This window comes from Dermacentor albipictus, chromosome 1, assembly GCF_038994185.2.
Source record: "Dermacentor albipictus isolate Rhodes 1998 colony chromosome 1, USDA_Dalb.pri_finalv2, whole genome shotgun sequence".
Classification (NCBI taxonomy): domain Eukaryota; kingdom Metazoa; phylum Arthropoda; class Arachnida; order Ixodida; family Ixodidae; genus Dermacentor; species Dermacentor albipictus.
The window spans coordinates 265,166,325-265,188,723 of NC_091821.1; the positions used below are offsets into that span (position 1 = coordinate 265,166,325).

Genomic DNA, 22,399 nt, shown 5'->3' on the forward strand with positions numbered 1-22,399 from the left:
TAATCAAAGGCGTTCCACGCCGAACGCATTCCCACCCCTTGTTTCACAAGAACAACACTAACGTTTGAAAATATTTTCTAGAATAAGATAGGGACCATTATTTACAACCAAATGAGATCAAACGTGGATGCATTCCGTGAAGCTTACTTTCGGAGACAGCATACCATTAGTTTTAGACATACTACCTATTACAGTGAGAGACTCCGGACAAAACACGGCAGGCAAGGAACTTACACACACGATCCCTCAGCTACTGAATACACATCATGTTATTACCAGCATGGTAGGAGAATTCCCTTCAGTAACGATTTTTAAAAAGACGCATGAATATCTACTCACGCTTCGGATGAGAATTTTCGTTATTTTTTTTTTATCTGTTCTCTTTCCAGAAGGGTGTTACATAGGTGCGATGCGCGAAGGCACGCACAAGTGTTGCAATGTTATATTTAACTTCATTGTCTGTTTTCTGATTTGCTGTTCTTTTAAAGTGTTCATGGGCCTATTGCTGCGATCGAGATTTTGCAATTTTATTTCTACGAGCAGTTTTTCAACGCTGCCTAATTTTTATTTCACAAGAAAAATTACGTGCGCTTCTTTCATTGCCATATTGCTGAAGAATGTACTAGCCATCGGTGCTGATCTTTGCGCAATTTGGTGGTTAGGGCGGGTTTAGGCACACTGTCAGGCATTCAGTTGCCTTTTTGTCACTCATTCCCACGCAACAGCCACCGTGTCAAAAATCATTAGAGAGTTTTAGTCTAGGGGACGCAAGCGGCTTGCGTACGCAAGAACTAGGGGAGACGGTGCTGCGCATGCGCAGACGGTTCTGCGCATGCGCAGTACTGTGGCCGCTAGTTCTTGCGTACGCAAGCCACTTGCGTCCCCTAAGCTAAAACTCTCTATTGGTGCATCCGAATGCGGGAGTGAACAGCAAGAAAGAAGGCCCCTTCGGCGCCGCCCAGCTGCAGGCCGGGCCACGCGGGCGGCGACCTCTCCGTCGACGCGGGTCGGGTGCGCACCTGCAGGCGAGCGGTGAGCCCAGGCTCTGCCTGCACACGGCGGCGCCGCACGGCTGCATTCGATGCATCGCAGAGCTTCAACCGCGTGTCACCCAAGTGCGAAAAGCTTTACTCGCTGGCTTTCGGTTCTCGTGTAGCAGCACTCCACGCCTTTGGGCACGGCCGCGATGAGGCATACTGCGGCTCGCCGTTCTTTTTTTTCGTGCTAGCTTTCTGTGCTGTACTTCCCGGTGTGTCGCGCTGCTTCTACAGGTTGGCACCGATTGGAACGCGCGAAGAACCAAAATGGCTTGAAATGATTTCGCCTTTGTGCGGTCCCCTCGATGTAGGAATGGCGGTGTACGAGTAGATTAAGATATTTTCTGCTTTGTGTACTCATCTTCCTCTTGTACATTCTTTCCCCCTCTGTTCTATTATTTCGGCCTCGTGACATCCACTGTGATACAAGACAGCTACGAATTGAATTGAATTATGGGGTTTTACGTGCCGAAACCACTTTCTGATTATGAGGCACGCCGTAGTGGAGGACTCCGGAAATGTCGACCGCCTGGGGTCCCTTAACGTGCACCTACCTCAATCTAAGTACACGGGTGTTTTCGCATTTCGCCCCCATCGAAATGCGGCCGCCGTGGCCGGGATTCGATCCCGCGACCTCGTGCTCAGCAGCCTAACACCATAGCCACTGAGCAACCACGGCGGGTATGACAGCTACGATGCTGGCGGCATTTGCCTTCTGTGGTTCCTTTACTTTTAACGGAGACACGAATAATATTCAGGGAGATATTGGATTCGTGCGGCGTGTAAGCGAGCAATATTTTGCCCGGGTGCTGGTGAGTTTTTTAATGCGTAAGCATTAGGAGTGTGAAAAAAAAAAGTACGTGTGCGAAGTGCGGGAAGCTGGTCACGTGGTAGAATATATATATATATATATTAGACACGGCAGCACTGCTAGCACGAAGTAGTCTCACCCGCGTTTGTTTTCGTCGCAGGTGAGCAATCACTACGACAAATGTATTCGTGCAAATAATCTTTGCGTAGTTGTGCTGCCGTGCCCAAGGCTGCTATGCGAAATGCTGTCTGAATTAACTTTTAACCTCGCGAAGTTGCTGTTACATTGTGGAGACGTGGCATATCTAACCTTAGACCTGGCATAACCCTTCTCTATAAACATACAACAAAATTCTGATGGTGTAAAGGAAACTGAAATTGACCGGCTCACTGCCATCGAATAAAAACTGACAAAAAAGAAAGAGCAGCCTTCCACGAGAAGGTTTCCTCATGCGAGAGCACTGTAGACAAATTACAGCAATCCCTTTCAGCTGTGGAAGAAAGACTAGACGACCTTGACAACCGCTCGCGACGATCTAATCTTATACTGTATGTAATCCCAGAGGATGGTAAGGTAAACGGCAGGGACCTTTTTAATAAGATTACTAATACCATAATAAAAAAAGTGCTTGAATTAGAAGAAGTAGGATTCGAACGACTCCATAGAGTGGGCACATCTGCTGCCAATAAAACACGGCCTATATTACTAAAAGCTCCTGGATTTCCGAGACAAGGTTCAAATACTGAAAAATTGTTACAAATTAAAGGGATCAAAGTTCGCCCTGAGGGATGATTTTTCTCCCCGTGTTCAGAAAGAAACTATGGCAAGCAGCTAAGGCAAAAAAAAAAAAGAAGAGGCCGGTGAAAAAGTTAACGCAAAGTAAAGCGCCTCAGAAAATCTTCTAAACGAACACCGAACTTTATAACTAGAAAAAACCTTGCGGAAGCTATCAGTTCAATGAGGTGTAAAATAACCGCAACCAAAAATCACTACTTTTCTTTCACGTCACCTAATTTTCTAGATGATGCACCACAAGAATAATGGAACTGCTTAAATACTAAAAATCGGAAAGACAGTACAATGTCCTTCAAGGAAAGTAGAACCAGAGCTAACTTATTTAATATTTACTTCAACTCAATTTTCACTACAGACAACGACATCCCACCGCATGTTGAGATTCGTAGTGCCAACTGCATACAACCTCTTAACATAAACGAAGCAGGTATTTTGAGCTTTTTCCTGAAAATAAACTTCAAAAAGCAACCGCCGAACAAAAGTAGGTCGACTTTATCTCACTTTACTTTTCTAAAGCATCTGACCGGATATCACTTCAAAAACGAATAAAAAAAAAGATCATCAGCGCTTCCAGTGAAGAAGGACGAACAGCGAAGCTGTGGTTAGTTTTACCTCAATTGACGCACCTATGTACATTATTATTATTATTATTATTATTATTATTATTATTATTATTATAAGGTGGGCTAGTCGATTATGCCGTAACCCCAATACACAACGCCCACTGGTGCTAACAGTGCGTATAGGACGCAGGTGGCCGTTAAAGCAAGCCTCCACACGAGCGACGATATGCGTTGACCGGGGCGCAAAGTAGCGCATGAAACAAAACGCGTTTGTTTGTAATTTGCGATTGAGCATATTTCCTAGTTAATTAGCTGAAACAAATTTGGAAGGCCTAGAGTACATTATCATGGCGGACAAACATGGGGCTGTCCGTTTCCCTCCCGTAGAAACCCGTGTATTGACAGTAGACGGGAATTCCACAATATTTACAATTTCACTGTGCACTACGTAATTAAGAAAAGTAAATGAAACTCGGCGTAATGTTAGAGTCGTTTTAGTGGCCAATTGTCATATAATTTGTTTCGGGATAGTTTCGATAAAACAAGAGACTTCCTCCGTAGACGGCCATGTATACATTGACAGCAGACGGAAATTCTGTAACGTACGTTCATAACTTCACTGTGAACTAAATAATTATGACAAGTAAATGAAACTCGGCGTAATGATAGAGCCGTCTTACCGGCCGATTTCATATGATTTTCTCCAAGATACCTACATTAGATCGAGAGCTACAGAGCATTCGCGAGAAACTGAAGATGAAAATTTCTTTTTCGTGTCGACGCGACGCGTAGACGGACGGACATCGACCATCGCCGGAGGATAGCTATATACAGCTTCGCTGGAAGAAAAATTACAGGTGGCAATAGGTGAAGGACCAATTACAGACTGGATTAGCGCACACCTAAGCAACCGGGCACAATTTGTAAAAATAAATCAGCAGAAACCCAAAGTAACAGAAGTTACATCAAGGGTACCGCAGGGCAGCGTGTTAGCTCCCATATTATCCCGTTTTTATTAATGACCTACTCTCAAGTAAAACTCTAGGAAGCATACGCGGCGTGTGGCACATGCGCAGTAGAGAGAAAAACAGGCCAAGTGGGGGCGGCAGGCAAGCGCTCTGCGGGCCGCACGCGGCTTGCGTGTTTGACACCAGCTTCGCAGAGAGCGACTGAGGCGAGAGCACTGAGCAAGCAGCCAAGAAAACAAAGACGAATAACGCATCTACTTTTAAAGGTACACAAGCCCTTCAGCACGCAAGAATGGAAGCATAACGCGCTCGTTTTCGTGATGCCCAATGGCGACTGTCCAGCCGATTCACCAGCCAAATTTCGGATATTCGTAAGAGGACAACTAGCTGCCGATCCATCGCGTGTCCCTGCTGCGTCGCGCACGCGTCTCGGACGAGTGTTCCTACAGCGTTCGCCGGGCCCGGTCGCTCGCCTCGGGGACGCCGACGACGCACGCTGCTCTCTAATATAAACTGTCGTGTAATCAGGCAGCGGCGTGCCCCGGCCATTTCCAGTGTTTTCCTCGCGAGGCCTGGGAAGGGGCCGGAACAATGGGGCTGCCGCCGGTGGGGGCGAGGGAGCCTCCGGAAGAACAGGTCCGGCCGCGAGGGAGCCACGTCTCCGGGGTCGGTCGTTGGCCACACGGCCGGGAAAGGGGCGCCAGCGAGGCCGCCAGCCCTCCGCAAACTCTACGGCATTGCAGGGATTTCCCCGCGAACGGCAAGGAACGATTGCCCTGTCTCTCAACTCATCCGTAAATGAGCTTGTGCCCCCTTGTTTCTTGAATGCTGAATGGCGGTGCGCATGAAACAACCCAATCTCGACACGCCGCGACGCCCGTGCGCTCGCTGACCCCGACTTCGAAACAGCCCGCGACGACATACCCCTCGGTGTGCTCGCTCACAGCCGCCGCGGTGGCTACGCCGTCATGGTGTCCAGTACGAGGTCGCCGGTTCGACGGCTGGCCGCATTCCGATGGGGTGGAATTCGTGAAAGTTTTGGTGCGCATTAAAGAACCCCAAGTTGTCGGGATTAATGTGTCCATCACAGCCCGAGTGTTGCTTTGGGCGTGGTTCGGTTTGAGCGGCTTACTCAGTGGGCATTCGGCTATCATCGTTTCGTTCGCTTTATACGCTAGATATTTTCACAATGTGTTTCTATCATGTTTCCAGCACTTGGCTAGGACGCCGCCGCTATCGCCAGAATCGGCCACTCGGGGCGACGGATAAGAAATGAAGGCTAGATAATGAAACAGACCGATACAGCACCATTCTTTAACGCACTCGTGGAGATTAAAGTAGAACAGTATTTAAAGAAATCGGACAAGTGCTGACGCTTTTCTACACTGCGGAGGCCGTAGACACGGCTGACGGCCGTACGCACACTCCCGCCAGCTAACCTAGGTGAAAGGTCGACACGAAGGAGATAACGTGGCCTCGTTCGACGGGTACTTATCGCGAGCGCAGCGCACAGATGCAAAGAAAAACTCGGTGAACGCCGCCGTTGCGCGCTGCGGCTACATCGGCGCCACATTAGCGATGGTCAGCCACTTTGGAGAGTCAGTCCCCTTCGGGACGACACGGGTTCTCTCTTCCAAGCAGCCGCCTTCATCGCCGAATAGCGCACTGTGCCTGCAAAGGACGCTTCTCCCCAAGGGATGATCGTTATCCGCCGGAAACCCCAAAGGCCGAGCTGAAGAAGAAACATGCAAGCGCGAAGAAGATAAAGCGTCAAAACACAGGCTCTCTCTCTCGCTCTCCTTCCCTGGCGCAACTCTAGGGGCAGGAAAACAACGCGCCCGGCAGCGCATATATCGCTCTGCCAGGGGATAAGACCGCGCTCGTCGCGTACCTCGTTCAGCCGCACATGGCCCAACCGAGGCAGCCGATATAGAGGTGGATGCACACCCGCGGGAAACCAGCTTGCGGTGCCCTGATGCCCGGAGTGATTCTGCGCCCTTGAGCCACGTCACGCTCGGTTCTACGGATTGAATCGGCGATTCAGTCTGCATAGTGTAAACCCACCTTAAAAGACACCCGCATGCGGCTACGAGTGAAGCGTATCACGAAACACTTTTTTTTTCGCAGACGTCCGCGCCACTCTGGATTACGAAGCAGCGGCTCGAGAGACTGCTGGCCGATATAAATATTAAATCAGGCATTAACACGATGTCCAGCATTCATGGATCCGGGAGGAGGGTGCATGGTTTAGATGTCATCTGTTCTGCGCTGACAACATTGAGCGTACAGTGTACTAATTTGGATCCGCCCCTGATGTGAAGCGTTGTAAGGCAATGAAAAAAAAAAAAAAATGTCCGAGACAAACGGCTATGAGCAATGCAAGTTCCAGAAAACGTAGCAAAATGTTTGTTCCGTCCCTTAGCGCAAGCGCCTGTGGGAGTTACCAAGAACACAGCACGCGCCAACCAAACCTGCCAGGAAATTACGTCTACGACACATAACACGCTACTTTGGTGCAACTGCATGTCCGTACAGCTGCATACCTGAAAAGTAATAGCGTCCTGATGCCTGGAACACCGTCGATCCGCCACGATAAGACAAACTCGCACATATATTTACAAACACGGTAGAACCATTACCTAGTCGACTTCTTGCTGTTTTTTATGGAAGACTCCCGAAGCTTTCCGTACACCATGCGCGTATTTCTAGCGACAGGTTACATATGCCCGTGACCGAAGTCGCTACACGCATCAACGGGCGGAGAACATGCCATAGTCGTGCACCCAGATGACGCGGTGAAGAACGGCTTCGGCCAGCGTCGTCCTTGGGCAGCCTGCACCAGCTATTCCTGGCGGCTGCACCACACTACAACCAGCAGGGCCAACCCCCCCCCCCCCCCCCCCCGAAACGACACCACGCAGGCCCGCGAGCGCGGGTTGGGTGGCGCCAGCGGGAAGCGGCGAACGCGAAGCAAGGAGAGCGCTTCCGCGACGTGGGCTCGGCGCAATTAGGATCGGCCTTGGCGGGTGCCGGCTTCGCGAGGCCTTGCATGCGCACTGCCAAGGACGAGGAGCCCCGCCGGCAGCGGCGCGTGCGAAACCCACGCCGCGGAACGACAAGCGCTGCTCGTGGTGGTCGCAGAAAGCACGGGCCGCCCGCCCGCCCGCTGAGCGCAGCAGCCGATCATCGCGCCGAGAGGCCGCACTCGGCTTCGTAACCCCGCGGCGCACACGTTTCGACGGCGACCGAGGAGTCAATCAAGCGTACACGCCGCGATGCGACTGAACAAGAGCGCCAAGCTGCACTGTACTCCCTAATCGAACGCTCCTGACGAGAACTGCTGGTGGCACCGCGTTGGGTTCTCGTCACCTTCCAACAGCACTGCCCGCCCGGTCACCCCTGCTAAGCGGTCCTTTGTGAAGACTATGAGGGGTGCTAACACCCATGGCTGACGAAGCTGCGCCACACTGCGATTGCACGATGAATCAAGACTGTTGCTGCAGATGTGTCGCAACTACGTGCGCATCAGACAAACTTCGACCTCTTCATCAATACCTTAGATTCCTAAACTGACATCATATATTACCTATAACGGAGGAAAAGGGGCAAAAGTCGATAACCAAGCGGCTCTACACAGTAGAAAGAAACATCCTTCGGCAATTTTAATAAAAAGAGCATCGAACATGCTGAAATGTCTGCATTTCACGTTTCTATGGGACGTAGCAGGAAGAGACATACAGCCAGAAAATTTAATTATGTATGCAACTTTCAAATCAGCATTCTAGTCCTCACCTGTAGGCGATATTTTCCCTCGGCTGTCTCCTTTCTGTATTGCTCCATTTATATAGCTAAGCACGTACTCGAGCTTGTAGGCCTCAATCTATGAAAGCAAATACACGTTTGAGAGAAGCAAAAGCCCGCCAGGCTCTGATGGCGGCCGTCTGGGAAAGCTCACTGCGCAAAGCAGGCAAGTCACGTTAGGCTGTCTTTCTCGGTCGGCTTCCAATGGAACCCGCTGCGGGTCACCGAGCAGTAGGGAAAGTCTTTGAGGATGCAACGCGTATCGCGGAGGCGGTTGCACCGCTGGGGTCTATGAACAGCCTTGAAGCGCGGACACCTGAATAGTCGCTCGACCACGCTTTCTAAATTGCTGTAAAGAAGCGGCCACGGTCAAACGCATCCCAGGAGGAAAACACGGCGCCGCTCAAACAGCGTGTCGCTCGCCACACAGGGGCCGGGAACAACAGACATGGATTCATCATCCCGCAGACATGATGCGCAGTGTACCTCAAATTCTCGCCCTACATTTAAGTGACCACCGTGACAATAGCTATCGGTCCTTCATTACTATTTTACGTTTTTTCCCAGGTTTACTGTTACTGGTACTAAGCTAAACCTACGGTACTGCGCTCCAGCGGTGGCGAGACTACAAATCTTGCAGCATGGCCAAGCGGCCTTCGATATACGTTAAGCACGAAGCCATGTCATCGGACCCAGATCTCTTGCAATGACGCTACACATAGACCACCCAAGGTAAGTATACATGGTAGGGAAGCTTCCATAGAAGCCCATACGTTCAAAACACGGCATTTCATCGGTGATTCATGGGGCTTAGCGCCATCTGTGTGGCGAGGGAATACTTCTGGTGGAAAAAAATAATAGTAATGTGACGCCATACCCATTAAAAACAGAAGTGACGACATTTTATTCTCAAACGCGCGAAATTTGTTTTGGTGACCTGCCATAAGGTCTGTATTTTCATATGCTCAGCCATTATACTTGCTACTTAATGGTCATTATAACTTTACGCGCTGAAAGCCATGCAGCAAAATGATAGCCGTGTGGGTGTCGAAATCGCGCTCCCACACAGACCACACTTTCTTTGGAGGCTGACGAAAGCTTTGGGTGCAGAGTGCTGGTCCCATCGTCGGACGCCAAGCCCATCGGCCAGTGCGGCCTCGCGAAGAAACACACACACACACACACACACACACACACACACACACACACACACACACACACACACACACACACACACACACACACACACACACACACACACACACACACACACACACACACACACACACACACACACACACACACACACACACACACACACACACACACACACACACACACACACACACACACACACACACACACACACACACACACACACACACACACACACACACACACACACACACACACACACACACACACACACACACACACTTATCTAGCGGTCGTAACTCACTACTTCTGACTGAGCAGGTTAAGAAACGATGAAGCTACCCGCGCCACCAAATTCAGACGCACGTCAACGAGCAAAACAACAAAACGTGTGAAGGGGACGTATTCTAAGAGGTGAACTTTACGAGCGCGCCTGTTTGCGCACTTCAAGAACTGCATTGCACTGCAAGTGATAGCGGCGTCTCTTTTAGTGGGCGCTGAAAAAAAGATATTTATTGATAAAAATACTTATTAAAATACTTATTTATTGATAAATAATAAAATACAGTTGTCTTTTCTTTCCTCGCCACGCGTATATAAAATTTATTAGTAATTTTATTTTCGTTGAATGAATCAAACTGTCTCGTTTTAATAAAAATTAAACGCTTCTTTCTTTCTTTGCCAGCGTTTGTTCCCTCCTCACATAGTGGCACTTCAGACGCTGCTCGCATAACCGGGAGAGGTTTTTTGCACTTGATCTCACCCCCACTGCTATATGCGCATGCGCCGCCGTTGCTATAGCGACAGAGGCGCGAGGTCTGCGGTGGAAGGGAGGATAGCGGCGAGACCGTCTGTTTCGCGCGCCGTCGGGCTAACCTAACCGAGCCTGGCACCCCGTCGACGCGTACTAAAGAAAATAAGCGCAAAAAATACGTTTCCGATACCGGGAATCGAACCCGGGCCTCCTGGGTTAGAGCCAGGTATCCTAACCCCTAGACGATGCCGGAGACGAGCGCTGCCGTTTCGTAGACCCCCCAAATAGAATAACAGCGTCGTCGAATACAACGCGGCGCACGCGCAGAGAGCAGTGGGGTGAGATCAAGTGCAAAAAATCCTCTCCCCACATAAGCACCCTTGCTGATGTCGGTGACTATTTGTTCTGAGCCACTTCCGAAGCTTCGGGACCTATTTGGATCGACCGTGGACCAGATGCGTACCAACGTTTCACAGTCGTAAATGCCACGATAAAATGCCTAATGGTCGCTGTGCACCGCTTGTACGGCACTTGCCCAGCCCGCCTAAAGCAACCTGCACCGGCAAGAGGGCGCTACGACGTTCTTAGCTATCACCCCGGGGTCACCGACAGCGGCCGCTATGGCTACGAAGAGACATCAAACACGGACGTCGGTGTGACGCACCGAGCTTTCTCGAGGAGAACGTTGGCGCCGCGAATTCCGATTGCCAGTCATGCAGCGTATAATCACGCGGAGCATGCGCACTTGAACATCTTCAGATCTGGAAGACTCGCCTTGTGATACGCGATCAGAAGTGTCACGCCGAATTCTTATCGCATCCTTTCCGATTTCGCTTCCAATGCTCGTTAGGGCTCTGTGTTCTGGCGATGCTGTCAACAGTGAAACGTTTCAGCGCAAGGTACCTAACCATGCGTCACACGTAACGTGCGCAAAAAATGAAAAAGAAAGACATATGCAGTTGTCACGTAGCTGAACAGAACCAAGTTAACGTTGCTTGGAACAGGTCAGACCATTTCTTGTATTTCGCGTAACTACATAATTAGTTATTCAGTAATCAACTCTATTAAATATAATATACATAGCTAGTGTAAATGAGAAATTGTAGGCCATCCTGAGAAACCCTGAGCTGATAAATTAATAATAACTAATTACGTAATTAGGTGAAGTGCTAAAAACAGTCTTGCTCCAAGCGACGGCAAACAACATTGCCTTGCAAGCTCTGTCCAGCTACGTGGTGCTCGCATATTTTTCACAATTTTGGCACAAGTTACAAACAACACATGGCAAAGGGCCTACAAAGTTATGCCAATTGCCGCTGCGGTTCGGTATAGGAACACGATCGTCAGACTCTTTGAAGGAACATACTGTGTACAGTCGACATTCCGTCAAGTCAAGCAGTGCGCCTTCTTTTAGGGGAGAAAAGTATCTAAATAAAATTTAGGTGCAATGGGTGCGCCGTTCAGCGTGGTCAGCGTGTGGGAATATTCGAACTTTCGAGTAACAAACCTAATAGTGTCCTATTCGATTCGGTCTTCGAATGGAATGTTCACTATTTGTAAACGCGAGTATTTTTCGAATACTTTTCGAGTATTGCAAAACATCAAATGCGCCCAAATAAACATAATATTGGAGCAAAAGTACACCCCCGCGGGAATATAATAGGCATAATACATGAGAACTTGCGGAGTTAAGTCAGTTAAGGTCAATTAAGTAGCCATACTTTACAGGTTGTACAGCGATCATTCGCACTCTGTGAATTAAGAGCCCCGTGCATACGCACTACATGTTTGCTCCATTTGTGCTTTGAATAAATAACGTTTCATAACGTGCTATCTCTATAATGACAGGAAGTTACCAACTTTAGTAATAGTGGGATGTGAACATCATATTTTATTAATTGTCATAACGGCTGTTCATTATTCGGAAACTATTTGAAAAGTATTCGACATTCGATTCGCTTATGGCCCTATTCGATTCGCATTCCTTTCCTATTCGATTCAGTCTCAATCACTAGTCGCACACAGCTATTAGCGTGAGAACGGACAGGGGCGCGCGTTACCGTAGATTAACGCAAAAAAAAAAACATATCGGCTGTTAGGACCGATTACATTAGTGGAATACTAAATCGTAACAGCCCTACAGGTGCGCTGAGATGCTTTCGGAAGGGCCAACTTCCATAAATTTGAACACTGCGCTTCTTGTTCCGCTGAAAATTCACGCCGTCATGATACAGCCAAGAATGTGAACTGTTAAACAGTGATTAATAAACTCCTCCTTGCGGAAGAAATATTAACCTATACATATTGCCACACGCTCATCGTGATGCTTTTGTATACGCTAAACTGGCGCGTGCTCTGACGTGCGTATTTACCCGGGGAAATTAGAGAAATTAAACAAAATATTTAATTTTGCCGTTCGTAACGTTTAGGGGTAAAACAAAGCAACAAGCCAACATTTTGTTGCCTATGCACTCTTAGAAAAGTTTCCACCCTTTGAGGCTTATCTTGTCCCGAAACGATAATCGTCACCTATCTTCCCCGTAACCCGCCGTGGTTGCTCAGTGGCTATGGTGTTGGGCTGCTGAGCACGAGGTCGCGGGATCGAATCCCGGCCACGGCGGCCGCATTTCGATGGGGGCGAAATGCGAAAACACCCGTGTGCTTAGATTTAGGTGCACGTTAAAGAACCCCAGGTGGTCAAAATTTCCGGAGTCCTCCACTACGGCGTGCCTCATAATCAGAAAGTGGTTTTGGCACGTAAAACCCCAAATATTATTATCTTCCCCGTATTTCCTTTCTTTAACGCAGCAACACCGGTACTTGCAGGTCACGAACGGCATGCGCGTTATGAGCGTGGCGTAGCATTGCCGACAGGAAAGTAGCGAGCGCCGAGTTTGCAAGAAAGAAAGCGCAAGCAAGGCAGGTGACGATTATCGTTGCGAGACAGGATACGCCACAAAGGGCGCAAACTTTAAGAGTGTGTTGTAAAACAAGACGTCGATACTCGCTTTGTGCACGACACTCACCCCCCCCCCCCTTTTTTTTTTCCTTCTGCATTTTACTTCCTCTCGCTTTCAAATAAAGGCATTGCGAGCCTGAAGGTATGGGCGTAAAGCCTGTCCTATTGCCCAACCATTTCGGAGTTAAAGCATACCATACCATACCGAAAGACACCAATGTCGTTTGCGCAACAAGGCACCGCTAAAACGAGTACGCCCAGACGAAGGTGTCGCCATCTCTAGGCAGGGCGGCACGCGGCAGCTCGTGTTAACAGCTTTGCTTACCATTTGGAAACAGATGGCGACACCAATTCACTAGTCTGGTCAAAAACGACATGAGGTCACCCTTCTTACAAGCAAAGCCGTAGTGAGCAGTAAATGCACTGACTTTTAATACCACGCTCGCTGGAGCGATTACCTGTATTTCATCCGAAATGCTGAAAATTAGACGCAATCTTGGACGTATGAGAGAAAATTAACGTTTCATGCATGAAATATTCTAGGGTACGATGCCTGCTACAGTGCCCAGTTAAGAAATTGTGCACAAAATTGTGCGCATTCCGCACGGCATGAGCCAATTAAGGCCCTGAGCTCCTTCAAGAAAGCACTGGAGAGAAACAATACATGAACCTATATCGATAAATAGGGGTGATCGGATAGTGAAATTTCCGAATCGAATACGAATATTTCAGAAATGCCACTCCCCAATATCGATTTCTCTTTTTCGAAGCAACATCAAATACGATGTTTGTGCGGAGTCCGTGTGCAGAAAAAAAAAAGGAAGAAACCAGGCTTAAGACACTGACGCATGCATGTAACACCATTACCGCTTATACGCACGAATAAACGAGGAGCTTGCAGATAATAAACTACTTCCAATCATCTGGCGCCATGGCAATGACAATAATAAAACAAAGGAACAGTATCTTGCTAGATGTACATACAGTGTTGTGTTCGTAGAAATATAGAAGTAATTCTACAGCATCGCGCCTTGTTTCAAGGTATGCAAACATGGTCAGAGTGGCCAAACATTGAACTGGAATGAATTCGTATATCGCCTTCATAAAAGCGAGCCATTCTTGTTGAATGGCTGGAACTTACTGAGCAGAAATTATCTGCCCCGTTCGCTCGCGCATGAAGTCCTCCCTGCGCAACAACCGCACGACATATCCTGCAGCGTGGAATCATTCGGTGCAGTGCTCTCTCGTTCCATCGTTCTGTCCCCCTCGGGAGTGTATTTTTGTACCCGATATATTCGAGAGAAACGAATATTCTACAACTTCGAAGGGCGAATTCTCGAACCGAATAGCAGGGACCGATCGATTCGCATTCGAAATTTCGAATATTTGGCCACACCCCTGCAACATTTTCACATAATACGTGATTCATAACTTATTTTTGTTCATTCTGCAGTAAAAGCATAACGATTACAGTATAGAAAATTAAGCCTAAAGTTCCCTTTTCTTATTTATGTTTTTTTTTTATTCTTCGCGCCGAAACTCTAGCGCCGGTACGTCAGTGCGATGTCATGGGAATTTCAATGTATTCCCTCCTATTTGAGCAGTTGCGGTGCAGCCACGGTTCTCGAAGCTTGCTATGTGCAATCTGCGGCTCCCTTGTTATCGATATTTACCGAGAGAAAATCAACCAGCATGCCCGAGCAGACGTCGTCAAAATCGTCAAACTTCAAGGCGCGGTATCATCCCTCGTTTGTGCGTCCTCTCTGGTTTATCAAGACAGAAGAGCGGCTAAGAGTGACTTTTTCGGTATTGTAGAAGGGTAATATACTAAAACTCAACTTCTTTTTCTTTAGTGTCCCTAACAGTATCGGCCGCCAAAAGTATCATTTATGACCCTAGCAACGTGTTCTTACCTATTGATTGTTCCCACGTTAGGCATATTAAACATTTGAATGAATTTCGGCACAAGGGCTTTCAATCAAGCGCATACCGGGAGCCCAAAAGTTTGAATGCTGACGAAATGCGGCATAAGGTACGTCTAAGTCGATTTTATTTTGAAGTTTATTCTTTATTTACCACGTAAGTACACCGATGTACACAAAGCGGTGGGGGTGGCAGGAGAAAAGCTGCATAACGGCAGCTTGACTAGTCCCACCTCCCCGTGAACAACAGGCAGCAACATGGCAACAAAATTGTCGCACAATTCGAACAAAATGTCGTCGCCTGCATGGGGACAGATGGGGGGATCAAACAGGGAAACGCACTCGATGTGCGTTCTCCTCATGCATCCCAAACAACTTCGTCGAGGCCTCCCACGCCACCGAACAATGCCGTGCAGGAAGCGCCGGCGCGGCACTGAAACCGAGGACGACGGCGGTGGCTCGTTCATCTCGGGCATACTGTGGGATACACGGCCAGCACCAGCCACGACCAGCTTCTCGTCACGTCGGCGAGAAGACGCCCGCGCCACGCGAGGCCGCCAAGCCGCGCGGCTCGCGTCCCCGCGGCCGCAGGCAACGCTCGCCGTGCTGACGTCAGGGGGAACAGGTTCGCTCACAGCGGGCGTGTGCGCGCGACGGCGCGCCAAACTGCGCTGCGTCGGGACGAACAATGGCCCGCCAACCTGGCCGATACTTCTCGACCGAAACGCTTCTTCTCAATGCACGGCCTCTGATGCTCGCATTTTCTTTGGACTAGTGTGTCACATTTAACCTGTTCGAAGCAGAGTGCCACGAAAGGGAAGCAAAACGAGCCTCACTGCTGCGCTTACAAGCTCCGGAATGACACAAATTTCAGCTGGGCCTTCCGGAGGAACGGTTAATTAATGTCCACCACTGAACGACAAAGGGTCTGATACACGAATCAAACTTATGAGAAGAGTGACGTCTTAAATACGTGCTTGTTGTACATGTTTATGACAGGCGGATAGCAACGAAAGGAAAACGCTAGCACAACCATCACGAAGTAGCTTAGCATTCAAACATAGAAACCATGCAATGTGAAGACTCAAACGTTTCGCATATGTTGTAAAAAATGTAAGCCTAAATGAAGTCAATTCAGAACATTTTGTAAAAAGGGGACAAATGCGAATTTGTCCAAAAGTAGAAGGACAGAACTGACTCTCCGACTACACATGCGACCTCCTCTCCAGCGGTTGTGGTCGTTACATGCCAAGCGGTGCCTTGAAACCTTGTGAAACCAATGCCGAACGCGACTACAGTTGTCGTCGAGAGAACTTGTCGTACTTCTTGCAATACGCCGAGACTGCGCCGCAATAGCGCGAGGCATCCGGTCACCACGTCGGCACTGCTCTCTAAAGGCGCGGCCGCGTTTCCTGTCGTGGCGGAGGCTGCATCTATATGCAAATACGCTCGACTGTCGCCGAGTTTCGGCGACAGTCGAGGCAGGCACATACGGTTGCCCTCATTACTTCCAAGTTCGACGACGACTGGCTAGAGCGAAATTGTGTGTAGGAACTCATTTCGGGCTATATATATAATCAACCGTGAGGCGTACTAACGAATACGGCCTGCAGCGAGATCGTCATAAAGAAAGAGGCAAACAAAACATTTCCCTATTTGCTCATCCCCGCTCAGACCGATTCGTAGCCAGCACGGAACGGCTGCCCTGATATATAGACGCAGAGTCGAAGTATGTATGGCTTATCGGTAAGCGTTATTGTGCAGTTCTGACTCGACTGCAAGATATTATCCACAACCTGAATATACAAGGCGTGCACGACTGCGCGGAGGGAGCGCAGGGATGTTGGAGTGCCCCGAGCAACGACGAACACGAAGCGCAGCGCGTTGCGAGGTGTCAACGTACCCGTAAAACGCCCGCTGTGAACGACAGCAGCGCAGGCGGCGTCCGGGAGTCAACGCTCCTCGCCAAATAACAGTCAGTTCGGGTCAAGTGCAGAGTAGCGAAGCGCAGCTTTTATTTATTTATTTATTTCCTCGTCACACGCGCCAAAAAGGGCAACAGCAGCAATTGGAGCAGCGCGCTAAACGACAAGGGGGGTCAACTAGAGACACGCTCTTCCCGGCTGTGCCGAGCGACCGCCGACGGGGAAAGAATGGCCATTTCTCACTGCGCGTCACGGGCCTGTCAAGGGAATGCGCGCGACACGCAATCGTGCACGCTCACCGCTCGTCTTTCGCGTACATCGCACTCGGCAGGGAGCGCGAAACCTGGCACCAGCACTTTAAGTAGCCCTCCGAAAGCTCAGCGCTACGCCCAACTATATATACTGCTGTGAGTCGCAACAGTGTATCGTCTGCGACCACATCTGCTAAAACCAGTCGCGAAGTGCTAAGAACGTAATAACGTAACTGCGTAAGAATGTTTTTTCTGGAGTCCAGGATCGAGCTGGTTCTCAGCATCGTGCTCGCCATATGTCACTCCTCTCGTCGACGCTAATTTAGCGCTTTGTTTCTTGCCATCGTGAAACAAACAGTGCCAGAAAGACATTTATTAAGCTTAGGGAGACCATGCAGTCACAAGGACAAAATATTCGCTAGATCGAGTGCATGGACGGAAACGCGCGATCTTTCCCGGGAAAGAACCGCTACTCTGTACGCTCTGTTGTAACATGTCTGGCTATGGAACGAAAATATGCGCGCAACATCGCTTCCTTAGGTCAAACACGCTATGTGCACACGTTCCCTGTCCGTGCTCTGCGCGGTGAGCAGTTGGAAGCTGCTGTTGATGTGAAGAGCACTGTCGAATATGCCGAATCAGCTGGCCTCATGAAGAGTGCGCTAGACGAAGTAGGCGGGTGGGGAGTTGAGACATCAGGTCTCCGAGAAACGCTCTCGATGACCGAGGGTCTGACACCGAGCCCCTATTGTGCCCTCGCGCCGGGGAAGGCTGCCGCAGACTTTCTCCGCCACGACCCGGAAGCCGACATCGAAGCGGGCCACGAGGAAGAACGGCCGCCGCCTTGCGCAAGAGGTCGGTCCGGGACGAGTTCTCGAATCTGGGACGCTGCGCTGTCAGTCGTCGCCGAGCATCTGTCACGAAGTCAGCTTCCACGCGCCCGTGCGACCCGGCAAGGCTCCAGCAGTTTCTCTGTACGCTCGCGATCAGAGGTTGCACTTCATTGCCGCGGATAACCCGCGCTCCAACGGACGCACCCTGGCAAAACAACGGGCCTCGTTTCTGCAGTGTGCGCGCGTATTATTCTTCACACCAGATATATTCCAGTTAGCACACACTTTTAATTTCACGTTCCATTCCCTTCAAAACGCGGCACACGCGGTCGCGGATCGAACTCGGAGCAGCAAGACGAGCAATCACGACATATGGAATAGCCACCTCGACAAATGGCAATGACCTACCGACACTTGTTTCGGTATCGCGCACGGATGCGAGTATTGTGGGATCGGGAAGCATGTAACGTGCACCAGCTTTTAGCCCGACCGCTACACCATTCCCAAACACATAAATAGTGCACATATGCTCACCCGTCTAGAGAGCGCGGGTGCGGTGCACCCAGCAGTGCGTTTGCGCCGTCCACCGTGGGCCGCTGGCTTTTCATCAAGGATACCGCCCTACGCCAGGCGAGCCTCAGCTCAAGGCAAGATGCAAAGGCTCTCTTGGTGTAACCTATCTATCGCTCACAGCGGCGGGTACGGTGGCGACACAAAAGGCAGCACCACTGGTGATGGTAAGCAAGTAAAGCACTGCCTTGCTGAGAAGGAAAGTGCATCGACCCAGCCACCTCGACTGGAAGGTATACAAACACGCTCTAAACACGACAACGTGCATGGCGGTTGTATAGTAACGGACCAATGTCAAGTGAAACGACCATGACCTCCTTAAGAAAGGGACGAACAAACGATTCAGCTTACACAGACTATGCAACCCCCTCTTCAGATACCGAGATGCACCTGTAGGCTGTGCCAAGTCATGGAATGTGTTTGTAATCTTATCCGTAAACTTTCGAGCGAGCTTATTGTCACATAGCGAAGTTTTTTTCTCTCTCACTTTTTCGTTAACATTACCCAGCCCACACCACGCACCGGCTTATTCTCCTCCTCCTCCCCCATTGAAAGTGGGAAAGAGTGAACTACGCGTATATAAAACGCAGTTGACGGAAAGCAGTTGCTTCTCCGACTGAAAACAAGCGCCCTTGTCGAAACTATGGCTTCAGCAACGTTCCGTGTTCAAGTACTACTTACCAAACTTCAAACCTCCATCTTCCTGGAAACTTCTGTCTCGAGAAGTTGATAGGCGATTCTATAGTAATTTATTCAGTTTCGTAAAATGTGACGCACCGTATATATTCACTTACGTATTATGTAATGCACTGTCGCTTATATATTAAAATTAGTCTAAATCCAGTGTTCTTACGTCACACATTCTAACATCAAATATCCTTAACACTTTGTAACGTTCTACAACAGCAATACTAACGCCGTATCAAGACTACACCAAACGAAAAAGGAACCGCGTCATCAGTCCCCTCTGCCATCCGATAGAAGCGTATGTGCGTGCGTGATCGAATGAACATCCCCTCCCCTTCCATAACCGGCCCAGTCTGAACGCATCAAATCAACACCTGGTACCTAGCAAAAACCAGTCACGCAGACATTCATTTAGACAATACAGTCGAATGCGTGACCTCCCTCTTGCGCCAATTTCTAGCCCAATGAACTGTCGGCACTATAGAGCTTTGAGGGGCGCGGGATTTGTGAAGCGACATAATTTCCTTGAAGCCTGGGAAATAAGCGTGGGCCAACTGGATCTGTTTTCAGAAAAACGTTCTTGCGCTATACAACTGTTCGGCCGATACCAGCCAATCGGGACGTCGGTCATGTTGTCAGCGAAGGCGCCCGGTCAATAACAAACACTTCCGGCCGAAAAGGCAATTCGGCCCGCAAATTAAACTCTGCGCTAATATGGGCCAATATAGTACTCGCCAATGGTTAGGGCCGAGATATTGTAGCGATCTGTAGTTGGGCTTGTCGGTCAGCGAACTTGTTCCAAAAAAAGTCACCGCCCAAGCACTCCGGAGTGTACAGATGGTTAACCAGAGAAGCTGAAACGTACGGCCCCGGTGTTTATCAGTGGGTTAATCTTGACGGTTCATTAAACGACGGCTTGGTAGGTTGCCGGATCCTCGGTATGCAGTTGCTGCTTGCGCTCGGTTGTATAAGCCTGTTCTTTTGCCCGTGCTGCAGCATCGGCACGGCGTAGACGAGCTCGTTCCCGGTTCTGCATGCGGCGTATACCTGATCGAAAGTTGCCTACTGCTAAGGAGTACGTATGACGCGTGGGCTACCGATTTCGGAGCCGGAGAGAAACTACTGCGCGCGCGCGCTCGGCTACGACGGAGAGCAGCGACGTCACTACTGGGGCAGCTAATCCAACACCAACTAGATAGCACAAGGCCTTTTCACTCCGATCCATGACGTCATGTTACCTGTCCCGATTGCCATAGAATCTAATGGGGATGTTCCCGAGTAAGCAGCAGTGATTTTGACGTCACCGCTTTCATCACGCCAGCCTTGTCAATGGAAAGTTCGGGCCAGGTAGCGTGACGTCGTGGATCGGAGTAAACATAAACAGACCTTGTGCTATCTAGGTGGTGTTGGCTAATCGCGCGCCTCTCTTTTTCACTCTCTTTTCGGTGCATGCGCATGGGGTTGCGCCGGAGGAGTTTTCGGCGTACAGGCGACCGACAGACGGACGAATCGGCTAGCGATATACAGCTTCACTGTAAAACGGCGCCAAAGACAGTATTTGAGACCGAAATACACGACAGCATTTGTGTTACGTATTTATGTCCTAAAGTCCTGGCAAAAGAAGTGTTCCAGGCCGAAACGTGTTTCGCTGTGTTGTAATGGCAGAACAGCGCGCAGTTAAGATTCAGCCTTTTCGGTGAACATTGACATCAATATTACAACTGTCGACATCTACATCTCCATGCAGCACGCGTCCCAAAGGCAAACCGCTAATACACTACACAAAGTATTTGACCTATACAGCGTCACTTGGAACGTATAGTGAGAAACATTCAGCGAATCTCGACTCGTGTTCACAAAACTTCTTACGTAAGCGATTCCTTATTGGCCGGCGTTAGGGAGACCGCAACTCATGATAGCCATCGGTGGTATTAAAGGACAGCACTGGAAAAGGTAAATTGTGGCTTTACTCGCTGCACCAACCACTGCTGAGAACGGTCCAGTGGTGGAAGCCCGCACAGTGCGCGAAGTTCGTACCAACTGCATGTGTCGTCTCACGGCCAAACACGTGACATTAGTCACGCAATCACACACACACACGACGCGGTAATGAACAGAGGCCGGCAACAAGGCCCGACTGGTGAGATGTTATATTTAATTACCTTAACCGCCTATCCGCTAACAGTTGTAACGAAACACCGTAAAGAGAGAAAAAAATAAATAAATAAACGGAAATAAGAGCGTGCTTTGAAAATGACGCGGCGGACGAAAGCGGCGGTAACTGCCAGGTGGCAACTTTACGCTCGTAATTTTGGATGCGTTGATTGGTTTAACGGCTGAAGAGGATCGCCCACCATGGACATCCGCTGCAATTCATCACGTCGCAGTTGGCAGCCGTAAACAGTCAACCGGAAGACGGCGTTTTGTAGCGCCTTTCTGCCATGTTTAACGATGCAACATGAGCTTTGATACCACACGGCTAGGAATGCATATCACACGCTTGAAAACTTTCGCAGGTGCAGTTTTCGCGCAGATGCGACTAGGCTTAAAGTTCTCCTTTCGACAACGGTCGAAGTCTTGTAAACGTGAGCACATGCGCAAGGTCTTTTCCGGTATTGTTTGCGAGATTCACGTAATAAAGGAACAGGCAAACCACGCGCTAAATTTACGATGAGTTAGAGGTAATTTTATGACGTTGCCGCTACGTGACGAAGGCCTATCGGGCGTTCACACGTCTAGCCCAAACCATATCTTTCTTATGCTTGATGGCACGTTCAGCGACAAATGCATCAACGCAAGATTTATGAGCGGACCATGAACAAGCGTGAGGCCGAATGCGCAACAGTATCGAGAAGCGGTCGCACTAAAGCGAAAAAGGCCAGCAACGACGAGCGCACTCTGCCTATCGACGCTCTCCGTATACCAACAGATTTCGGTACCGCAACAGACAGTTGAAATAAGATACTTGTTCGGAGCACCGACACAATTGGAGCACACATTGCAGCCCTTTCAGAGCAGCACAAAGGTAGCGTATTGGGCTAGTTGTCGAGAGTGTTCCTGTATGCGGGAGCATGTACAGGGACACTATAGCTGTAAAGCCGCATTTCGCCAAGCGTGCGTTCTAGCTTCACACAACCAAGCATCACGAGACACAAGAGTAGCGGCGCCCGCCGAGCCGAAGCGATGCACTTGAACAGAGCCAGCTCTAGAGACAGCGCGTGGCGCGAGCGAAGTCGGATGCTCGTCACAAGAGGCGCGTCGATGTGGAAACCGGAATGGAACACCGACGCTCGGCTCAGTCGCGCTGCAGATCGACACAGGCTCATTTTTCACTGTACTCCACCTTGACAATTTCTTACGCTAGCATT

At 49.5% G+C, this 22,399-nt stretch overlaps 1 protein-coding gene across 2 annotated transcripts in view; it reads right to left on the reverse strand.

Annotated features, from left to right (window-relative positions):
• The window catches only part of LOC135915440 (max-interacting protein 1-like), a 103,622-nt gene that overhangs the window by 76,119 nt on the left and 5,104 nt on the right, over window positions 1-22,399 (reverse strand). Inside the window, exon 1 of one of the 2 annotated variants that reach the window (XM_065448519.2) lies at window positions 5,099-5,274. The exons of the other annotated variant lie outside the window; for it this stretch is intronic. Coding sequence (XP_065304591.1) covers window positions 5,099-5,259 — 161 coding nt within the window. The 5' untranslated portion in view covers window positions 5,260-5,274. Of the gene's footprint in view, window positions 1-5,098; window positions 5,275-22,399 lie in introns of those variants that run through there. 2 annotated transcript variants of the gene reach the window in all.